Below are 11,286 nucleotides of genomic sequence, written 5' to 3' on the forward strand. Positions count from 1 at the left end.
TATACATATATATATATATTTTGTGGTTCAATTGTGTTTTCTTTCTGGCTGCGAGCCACGTCAAGAGCTCTGAATCAGACTACCTCTTTCCATATATATATAATTTTTATCTGTATTTTTTATGTAGTTTTTATACAGATGCAGCAGTAACCACGAACAAAATAAGTAGACGACATTTGAAACTAAACTTTAAAGGTTCATGAAACCCCCCTGTTTTACCCTGGTCGTTCACACCTGTGAGTTTCAAAAAGTCTGTTAAAATGGGCGTGTAAAGCTCTGGAAAAGTGGGAGTGTAGAGGGGGGAAGAGGGGAGAGAACAACCAATGAAACACAGACATAGAACACACTCATTATACAGAATAATGAATATTAATATATGAGCACAGAGAAAATGACGACAAACTCCCAAGCACAAGGGAGAAATGCAAAAGAATATTTAATAGGGCTAATAATAGGCTACTTTGATTACGTTTACGAGCACTGCAGTCTCAAAATCAGTCTTTTATAATAATATAATGTGTTGTCGCGTTCAGATACACCACTGTATCAGCATCCAGTTTGCACATATAATTCATTTGAAGAAGACTTGATGAAATATGTGTGCATAACTACACCGTGCTGGTTAATGTTTGGTGCAGGAGAATGTGTGAAATAAAGACTTTAAACATGCACTTTATTCTGTATGAGCTATGTGTCACGTGGCTAGTGTTATTAAGCTCACCGCGCTGAAACCATCATATGTGCGCTCTGCCTGTATATCATAAAAACAATGGTATTTTTCATGTGTTCGTATTCAAACTCCAGTTCTGACCGCATCGCGAGCAAAATACAAACAACACTCATGTGCTGCTGTGCTGAGGGAAACAGCCTACGGCTCGCGTGTTTGAACGCAGCTAGAGCAGGCAGAGGTGAATGAGCCGCACTTTTGTGACATTTGAATTCTCTGCTGTAATGCGATCTCATGCGAACATATTTTCCATTTGTGCTGGTAGATCACAGCAAAACAATCCACATGCACACAAACCTCTGCTCTGGTCGCGTCGCAGGAAAACACATTGTGTTGTGGCACTGAGGAAACGAACACCAACGATTTGTCTCTGAATGACAAGAGACCGAGGCGAGAGAAGGTGATACTTCCTCATGCATAATACTGCAATTATAATCTTATGCATACTACAGTGCAGTGATTGGATTAAATGAGCTTTATGTCATGAATATATATGTTGAGAATCTACGTCAGCATGTTTCGAAAGTACACGATGACGTCAGATTTTGTGACGTTGCTCTGACTCAGCTTTTCAAACAGGAAGACAGAAATCGCTCTGAAAAATGCAAAAATAAGTATTTTTCACTTATGAATAACATTAATGAGTACCTTTAGTGTTTTCAATGATGTGCAGCCTATACATATCTGCTTACATCTCAAAAAAAGTGTTTTGGGGTTTCATGACCCTTTAAATAAAAATTGTATCTGTTATATTGTTATGCCAGTAGGTGGTGACCAGTGACTGTTAAAATGTATTTCATTAATTTCATTTTTTTTTTTCATGATGAATTCTCTAAATTATCTATAACAGTTTAGACATCTATAAATTAATTTTGAACATTAAATAAAACATTTTGTCAGAAACTGAAGTAAATTAGCCCTACATATTAATTTGTTTGATTGTGTAAATTGCTTTTTGAATCATGGAAAAACTATTTTCTATTTTCTAACTTTCTATTCTATTTTCTAACTTTCTATTCTAAAAAATATAGATTATCCAGAGTTCATTTTGATTGCTCTTTGATATAGTCCTATTTGATGATCAGTAGTTCACTAAATATAATAATTCAATAAGCATCTATTTAGGCTACAAATAAGCACTTAACTTTAAAAAATATTAAATATTTTTATTACCTATCTAGAGAGCTGGCTGACTACAGTAGGCTAAGTTTGAAACTGATATAATTTGTACATGGAGTTATTATAAAAGATACTTAATTTCTTTACAACTTATAGTTGTTATTTTAACAGTCAGTTATGTAAGTTTGATGGTTAATAGCTTCTAGCAACATTAAGTCCAGGAGAGAAGACAATTCTAGAGAAAAAGCATGTCTGATTTACATGGAACAAAGTTTGAGCTGCACACGCATTATCTGAGCGAGAGCAAATAACGCCACGAAACTGCCTCAAATGAACTATAACGACGAGAAGAAAGCTGTGCGCGCTGCAGTCAGAGGTTCTTGATTCTCTGACGACTTTTTATTGGTTAAAATGAATGGAGAGTATCTGAGCCCGAGCACCCACCGGATTTCACTGCATTGAGATGCGCGTCTCGGAAACGGGAAGAATCGGCTGCCGCTTCACATTGCCACTCACCGAATAATCATGAACTCTCACGCAAAAAGATAATAACAGCGTGAAATAAGCAAACCATTAAGTCTAAAAACAGTTGTTGCATTTTACCGCGCAGCATGCAGCAGTGTAACAAATCAACGTGAAAATAACAAATCGATCAGAAATCTGGGGGGACCTACATGTTAATGAGGGGGCCTAGGCTACGCTATATGATGTTTCATTAACAAAATTCGGGAGGAGCACTTTCAAATGATCCTTTCAATCATCACGTCATTCTGACCAGCTGTCAGCAATCAGTAATCAACAAGTCTACCCAATCAGCATAAGTGGAGACCATTACAAATACACAGTCGACTCACCCATGTTCCTCGACAGTTCTTCAGCATTTGGTTACACCCAAATTGTTACAATGTCCGAGATCGGTATCTTCCCGTCTGACGACGAATCCCTCATTGCCCAGGATCCTTCGCCGCATCACACCGATGCAAGGAGCACATGTGCCCAACCACAGGACACCTGTGTTCCACCACAGGACACCGCAACCGAGCCTCCAGTACCATCGCGCGGTCGTCGGCCCAGCCGCGCCGCTTCTCGTACCCCAAGACGCCGTGGCTTGCCATCACCTCCACCTTCGAGACATCCACCATCATCTTCAGCTTCATCCTACACTTCAGCACACCCCACAATCCCTGCAATAGAAAAGTGGACAGTGTTGGGATTGAGACAAGCTCTAATAAGCGCCGATGTCCACTTTTCCAGAAGGATGAACAAAGCAGAGCTGTATAACCTGTACGTTTCTCTTCAGTCGGCATTCCCATCTCCAAAATCCACTCCACTTTCCAAAACGGCTAACAAGCCGAATAAAAATAGCAGGGGCCCGAACCAACGATCTCAAAAAACACCATCTCCTACCCTCGCGAGAAAGGGCCTCCAAGTTTCAGGACGCGGCAGCCGGCCCTCTGCAAGCCTGGGCCGTGCCCCGGATTCCACTGCTGTCAGTCCACACTCTCATCTTCGCTCCGCAGAGCTACAGACAGCAGCGCCTCACGTAACAATACCAGCCTCCATAGACACAAACCACCCTGGTAATGTGAGTATGCCTCCGCCAGCAGCACAGGCGCAACCTCAGCCTTTTCCAATCTCTTTTTTCAACCCTATCCCGTGTCAGTGGCCTGCAGCCCCACCATCGGTTTCTAGCGCGAGGCTGCCTCCGCTAGCAGTGCAGGCCCAGACGCCCTATATTCCTCCCCAGTTTCCTTCATTTTCCACTCTCCTCGCTCCAGGGGCCGACCCTAGCGCGAGGTTGCCTCCGCAAGCGGCCTCGGCCCCGGCTTGTCTTCCTTCTAACACTTTCTCCCATGCTCGATCTCCTTTCACACTGTTTTCAGCAACGGCGATGCCCATTCCACCAAACACTACAGCATTGGAACCACCCCCCGTTGCCAGTAACATCAGAGCACAGATCCTCACAGGTGCGGACATAGATTTATCATCCTTGCTATCATTACTTCCTCCCTCCGTCTCAAATCGCCAAATCGACTGTGGCGATTTTTCTGTTACCCTTAAAAATCCAGTGCACAATTCTCCCCGCATTCTTTCTTTTTCTGAATTCTCCATTACTTTCAGCCGTTATAGCGAAATCATTTGCGCAGCACTTCCCCACTGGAGACGAGAATTAAATGACTACCTCGCGATAATCGCAGAGCTCGCATTATCATACGGAGGAACACACTTTTACACTTACCATAAACTTTTTTCAGCCAAATGTGCTGTCCGCGTGGCTCAGTGGAACCAGTGCCCTTACTGGGGTGCCTTAGACACTGAGTTACACAACAGAGTTTTCTTAGGATGCCGTAACATCTCCTGCGCGGTCTGCAGATCTGTCGCTCACTCCACCACAGCTTGTCCCCTAATCAACCCGTCAATTCCCCCTTGCTCAGATTCATCTCAAGTTAAGTCAACCAGTTATGTCCCGCGGCCAGTAAACACCAACTTCGACTCAACCACAGATTTCAAAAGTCGTACCACTTCTACAAACAGTCAAGTCTGCAATAATTTCAATTCAGGAAGATGCGCAAGGCAGCGCTGTCGTTACATGCACATCTGTAACTTCTGTGGCGGTGCTCACGCCCGCATGATATGCCCTGTAAAAAGGTCTTTAAATAAAGATTCTAAAAATTATTTGTCGACTCCTGTGAATATTTCTCGTCTGTCTACTGAATTGTCTCACCACCCCGACACTAACTTTACAGACTATTTGCTGTCTGGTCTCGAACACGGTTTCAAACCCGGCGTTGAAAGCCTCCCATCCCAAAGCATCATATGTAACAATCTCCAGTCTGCTCTCACCGAGCCTGATACAGTCGACCTTCTAATCAAAAAAGAAATAGAGTCAGGTTTTATGATCGGCCCGTTTAACTTTCCTCCTTTTGAATGTTATCGAATAAGCCCAATTGGAGTGGCTACCAGGAAATTTTCAGGCAAAAAACGATTAATAATCGATCTCTCAGCACCACACAACTCCCCGTTTCCAAGCATAAACAGCCTTATCCCACTTGAAGAATTTTCTCTTCATTACCACAACATCGACCAAGCTATAACACTGATCAAAGACGCAGGTCGCGGCGCTTGGCTGGCCAAAGTCGACATCACTTCTGCCTTCAAAGTGATGCCCATCCACCCAGATTACTGACATTTATTCGGCATACACTGGCACGGAAAATTTTATTTTTCCGTCCGTCTAACTTTTGGATGCAAAAGCAGCCCTAAGATTTTCGACATGCTTTCAGAAGCTATTTGCTGGATTCTCTCTAACAACTATGCAATTCCTTATGTCATTCACCTTTTAGATGATTTCTTAATCATCTCGCCTCCCGACTCCATCCCAGCCGCGCATCTTCTCACAGTCCAAAAGGTTTTTTCCGAGCTCGGGATTCCAATCGCCCAGGATAAAACCAGGGGTCCAGCCACATCCATCGAATTTCTGGGCATTAATTTGGACACAGTTCATTTCCAGGCCTCACTACCCAAGGAAAAAATCGACAGGATTATTCTGGTCGCATCCACCCTCCTAGACAATCCAAATCTTTCTAAACGCGAGCTACTATCTTTGCTCGGCCACTTAAACTTCGCGATGCGCATCATCCCGCAAGGCCGCCCTTTCATCTCACATCTCCTCACCCTCGCATCTTCAGTTCACGCGCTAGAGGACCAAATCTCCCTAACTAATTCATGTTGCAACGAGCTCAGTTTATGGATAAATTTCCTCAAGCAATGGAACGGTCTTTCCTTTTTCTATAACACTCTCATTTCTCTCCCCATGGATATTCAACTGTTTACTGACGCAGCTCCCTCTGTCGGTTTCGGGGGATTCTACCAAGGCCGTTGGTTCGCATCTACATGGCCCCCCCAGCTATTAGACTCACCACAGTCATTAACATCCTCAGCGCTGTTCGAATTGTATCCACTAGTTGTAGCAGCCTTCCTGTGGGGGAAAGAATGGTACACTAACAGCATCTTAGTACACTGTGACAACGAAGCAACCGTGCATTGCATTAACAAAGGCCGTTCTCACTCCCCCGCATTAATGCCTCTCCTAAGACGCCTCATTTGGATTTCAGCTTGTGATCAATTCATCATAACTGCAAAACATGTTCCTGGATCAAAAAATCAAATAGCTGATGCTGTCTCCCGTTTTGCTTTCCAGAAATTCAGATTGCTGGCACCAGAGGCGGACCCATTTCCAACCCCAGTACCTCACTATTCAGAACTGATGTTCCCATAAACCACCCATTGAAACCCCTGCTGGACGCCTCTCTTAATTCCATTATCCAAGCCGTTTCCCCCAGAACCCTCCAATCCTACCTAACCGCTTGGAAATGTTTTAAGTCTTTCCACTCCACATACAGCCTGCCATTTCCTGATTTTTCACTGCTCAACATCACTTCATTCATATCCTATCTCAACAGTATTAAGAACCTCCAAGCCAGCTCCATCAAGGGTTATCTAAGCGGAATTCAGTTTTTTCACAAACTCATTTTTGGTTCACCCTCATCAGAAATAGCCAATTCACAGACATCTATGTTGATTAAAGGCATCCAAAAAACCCAACCCACCTGCCCAGACGCCAGACAACCAATAACACTAGACATACTCACCAGATGTATCACCATTCTCCGCCGAGGCTACCACTCTATCAATACTGCCCACACACTGGATGCAATGTTCATATTGGCTTTCTTCGGGTTTCTCAGATGCTCAGAGCTCACTATCACATCCAACTTTAATCCAAAGGTCCACCCGACAATTTCAGATTTATCAGTGCTAGATGATGACACCATCTCTTATTTCATCAAACAAAGCAAGACAGATCAAACAAGGAAAGGCCATTTCATCTACATTTTCAACCTCTCATCACCAATCCAGCCATACCAATCCCTTTTAGCTTACCTCCATTTCAGGAGCTCGCAGGCCAAATTCCCATCTGACCCACTCTTCACAGATGACTCCAACCACCCCATCACACGTTTCTGGTTCCAGAAACACCTCAAGGCCGTATTGATTCAATCTGGCATCCCAGCAGCCAACTATTCTAGCCATTCATTTCGCATAGGTGCAGCAACTACAGCTGCTCAGAAAGGCCTTTCCCAACACCAGATTCAAGCACTAGGTCGCTGGTCGTCAGAAGCCTACAAGAGCTATATCCGTTCCAATCGTTTCCACATCAAAGAAGCTCAACAAACCCTCATCAGCTAAAGCCCAAACCTACTGGCTCACCGCATCCTCTCCAATTAACATCACCAGTCCACTAAACAATGGAAGCAATTTTACCTCCTCTGCGCATCAGCATCTACCCAGTAGCAGCATCTACCCAGTAGCCCACCTCATTCTTTCACCGCAGCAGTGCACTGACCTCCTCTGTTCCCACAGGAGGTCAGTTCTCTGTCCAAACTCACCCTAAGGACAGTTGAAAGCAAGTCGAAAAGCAAGTTTGCTCAACTGCCGCAGCAGTGTAATCTACTCTGCTCGCAGGAGCTCGGCTCACCGTCCTACTTGCTCATTGGATAGTTGAAAGCAAGTTGAAAGTCTGGTCCACTGTCGCAGCGGCCATCTACTCCACTCTGCAGGAGTTCCTTTTATCAGTTCAAACCTGCTCCAGTGCCGCAGCAGTGTCATCTTCTTCGCTCCCGCAGGAGCTCCATCACGTCATGCAAACTTGCTCCACTGCCGCAGCACCGTCATCTTCTTCGCTCCCGCAGGAGCTCCATCACGTCATGCAAACTTGCTCCACTGCCGCAGCAGCGTCATCCACTTCGCTCCCGCAGGAGCTCCGTCACGTCATGCAAACTTGCTCCACTGCCGCAGCAGCGTCATCCACTTCGCTCCCGCAGGAGCTCCGTCACATCATGCAAACTTGCTCCACTGCTGCAGCAGCGTCATCCACTTCGCTCCCGCAGGAGCTCCGTCACGCCATGCAACTTGCTCCACTGCCGCAGCAGTGTCATCTACTTCGCTCCCACAGGAGCTCCGCTACACCGTACATTGTCTCAGCAGGATCATCTCTTCCGCTCCCACAGGAATCCAATTCCCTGTACAACCAATTCACTGGATGATTGGAAAGCAATTCTGAAGCAAGTTCAGTTCCTCCATCACAGGCGTTTCATCGCCACCTCCCCAGCAGGAGCTCATTCTCTATCCAACCAGCTTATTGGATGGCAGCATCGCCTGCCCTGCTCCTGCAGGAGCTCTGTTCCATCCAAGTCTCGATCCACAGCCATCGCTCTGGCAGGAGCTTGCCATAGGCGACCATGTTCACGTTCTGCAAATTTTGGGGGTTATCAACATCATTTTCCGGCTGCTGTCCCAAGTCAGTGGCAAATTTTTGGGGGGAGTACTCTGGGTTCGGGCCAAATACCGAGCTCGGAGCCCTCTCCTCGGACAGCACGCCAAATACGCATACTATTTATTTATCTGACTTATTTGCAAGTGTGAACTTGTGAAATGATGTTTCATTAACAAAATTCGGGAGGAGCACTTTCAAATGATCCTTTCAATAATCACGTCATTCTGACCAGCTGTCAGCAATCAGTAATCAACAAGTCTACCCAATCAGCATAAGTGGAGACCATTACAAATACACAGTCGACTCACCCATGTTCCTCGACAGTTCTTCAGCATCCCTCCACCACCCCATCTCCTCACTCTCGCATAGTTATCTTCCTAACCAAATCTCACACGCGCCTGGTTATTTCCTTAACCAGAATACGGGGGGAGTACTCTGGGTTCGGGCCAAATACCGAGCTCGGAGCCCTCTCCTTGGACAGCACACCAAATACGCATACTATTTATTTATCTGACTTATTTGCAAGTGTGAACTCGTGAATGGTACATTTAGATGTTGTGCAAACTGTAGACAATTGTACTTATTCTTCCGCACACGTGCCTAAACACATTCAAACTGATTAAATCACTAAGAAATCAAGTCTGATGTGAACAAGAAACTGATTGTTCAGAGACCTGAACTTATTGTTCTGAGAAATAAAAGCCTCATTCGACAATTGAGCCAAAGTGACTGAGAAAAACGGTAAACTTTCCAGCTGAAAACCTTCAAACTTTAAGCTTTTAAAACTACTTCAAAGTTTGTCTACAAACGTTTTTATCTAGTTCCTGATTGTGATGTGTTTTATCTCCATCAGATTCCCTTCAGTTCACTGCGGATCTGAATACAGTGAATGAACGCCTCCGTCTGTCTGAGGAGAACACAGTGATTACTGACACTGACACACCACAGTCGTATCCTGATCATCCAGACAGATTTGATTATTGGCCTCAGGTGTTGTGTATAGAGAGAGTGTGTGATCGACGCTGTTACTGGGAGATTGAGTGGAGTGGACGTGTGGATATAGCAGTGTCATATAAGAGCATCAGCAGGAAGGGAACGGGTCATGAGTGTCAGTTTGGATATAATGATCAGTCCTGGAGTTTGGAGGGCTCTCCTGACAGATATACATTCAGACACAATAACATAGAGACTGAACCCCCTGTAGAGTCAATCATCCACAGAACAGGAGTGTATGTGGATCAGAGTGCAGGAACTCTGTCCTTCTACAGAGTCTCTGGAGACACAATGATCCTCATCCACACAGTCCAGACCACATTCACTCAACCGCTCTATCCTGGGTTTAGGGTTTATTATGGATCATCAGTGAAACTGTGTTGATGAATCAGAACAGAGAGACTCTACCCATAATACTTTGAGCTGATGATGAATCAGTGACAGTGATATGTTATAGAGTCTCTTCATTACATTAATACTGAAATATCATGTCACAATAAATGTGTGTGTGTGTGTGTGTGTGACATATCAGGACACAAATGTGTATAATAACATGGGTATGACATAGGTATTACAAAAAGAGGTGACTAATGAGGACATTACCCATGTCCCCACTTTTCAAAAGGCTTATAAATCACACAGAATGAGTTTGTGTGAGAAAGTAAAAGTGTGCACAGTTTCCTGTGATGGTTAGGTTTGGGGTTAAGGGTAGGGTAGGGGAGAGAAAATACAGTTTGTACAGTATAAAAACCATTACGCCTATGGAATGACCCCACAATTCACAAAAACAAACGTGTGTGTGTGTGTGTGTGTGTGTGTGTGTGTGTGTGTGTGTGCCTTTCTCAAGCTCTGTTTGTGGTGATGGAAATCAGCTTTTATTAAGTTTTGTCACATCAATCATTTATCATGTGTGTAGAACTGAGATTAGTTGAACATGTTTTAATCAGGTGTATTTCAGGCTGCAGCATCATTATTGTGTTTGTTTATCAATGATTGTTTTTCTGCTCTAAACATGTCTGTACGTCATTGAGGAAATAATAAAAACTTCTTCTGGACTGTTGGTGTTGTTCACTCAAAACTCATGAAAACCCTGATACATTAAAGCTCTGTGAAGATATTAAACAGTCGGGTATCACACATCTGTATTCTAGTGATGGGCGATTTTTAAACACTGCTTCATGAAGCTCCGAAACGCAACAAGCCCTGAAAATTAATAAAAGAACACATGATATTTAATCTTATTAGATGATCATTGCATTTAATAGATTATATTTTCAATAAAACACTCGAAAAATATGTTTTATGCACGTTTGGTTTGAGATTTTGTTGCTTTACACTGTTCTGACCAGCAGGAGTCACCAGAGAGTCGCAATTCAAACGATTCAGGAAGTATTAAAAATCATGACGCTGATGTGTAAAGACTATAAATGGACATTACAGGCACTAAATATATGTTATATTTATCCCTTTTGATATAACATGGATAATACGCTGAGACGATTGCTGTGTTAACGCACTTTGTTTTACTGGAAACTCAGACTTCTTTGGTTATACCAACACAACATACAAGGGAGTGAACTAGAGCGCCCTCTAGTGCATAGAAACATTAAGTGCATATATCACATATTCCTCCCCACATAATGTTGTTGTACTTGCTTCAGTAACAATGTTACATACACTAACATGAACAAAAAGGTGTATCTTTTCTTCTTCTTCTTTTTTTTCATGTCTATATTAATTACATGACACAATTATACACCTGTGTAATACAATTCTTCTAGTAATACCAGAAATGTAGAACAACTGTGATTGAACACTATAATCATTAGATGAACTGTTGTGCTTATTCTTTTAAACTAAACTTAATACCATGACTGTCAAAATGTAAACAACAGAATCGACTTATACCACCTAGGTGAACATTATGGCCTAAACCGTACTGGGGGCTTAATGGTACGTTCAGGATATCTCTTAGTCTCTTTGTGTGGAGCGCGTAACACCTCCACTGTTTCATTTGGGAATGAATCCACAGGCTGTGCCATTCCAGTCTGGACAAGATCGAAACTAGGAAGTGATGTTTCTACTGACAATGGATGTTCACAAGAATCTG

The 11,286-nt window shown here is 43.5% G+C and overlaps 1 protein-coding gene across 1 annotated transcript; it reads left to right on the forward strand.

Moving 5' to 3' along the window:
* Window positions 1-2,750: 2,750 nt before the first annotated feature.
* LOC125258409 (formin-like protein 7) lies at window positions 2,751-7,517 on the forward strand. Its single transcript, XM_048175348.1, has 2 exons — window positions 2,751-3,813; window positions 6,036-7,517. The coding sequence occupies exons 1-2, from the start codon at window positions 2,751-2,753 to the stop codon at window positions 7,094-7,096; spliced, it is 2,124 nt and encodes a 707-aa protein (XP_048031305.1). The 3' UTR covers window positions 7,097-7,517.
* Window positions 7,518-11,286: the final 3,769 nt, after the last annotated feature.

Source organism: Megalobrama amblycephala, linkage group LG2, assembly GCF_018812025.1.
Source record: "Megalobrama amblycephala isolate DHTTF-2021 linkage group LG2, ASM1881202v1, whole genome shotgun sequence".
In the NCBI taxonomy this organism is placed as follows: Eukaryota; Metazoa; Chordata; class Actinopteri; order Cypriniformes; family Xenocyprididae; genus Megalobrama; species Megalobrama amblycephala.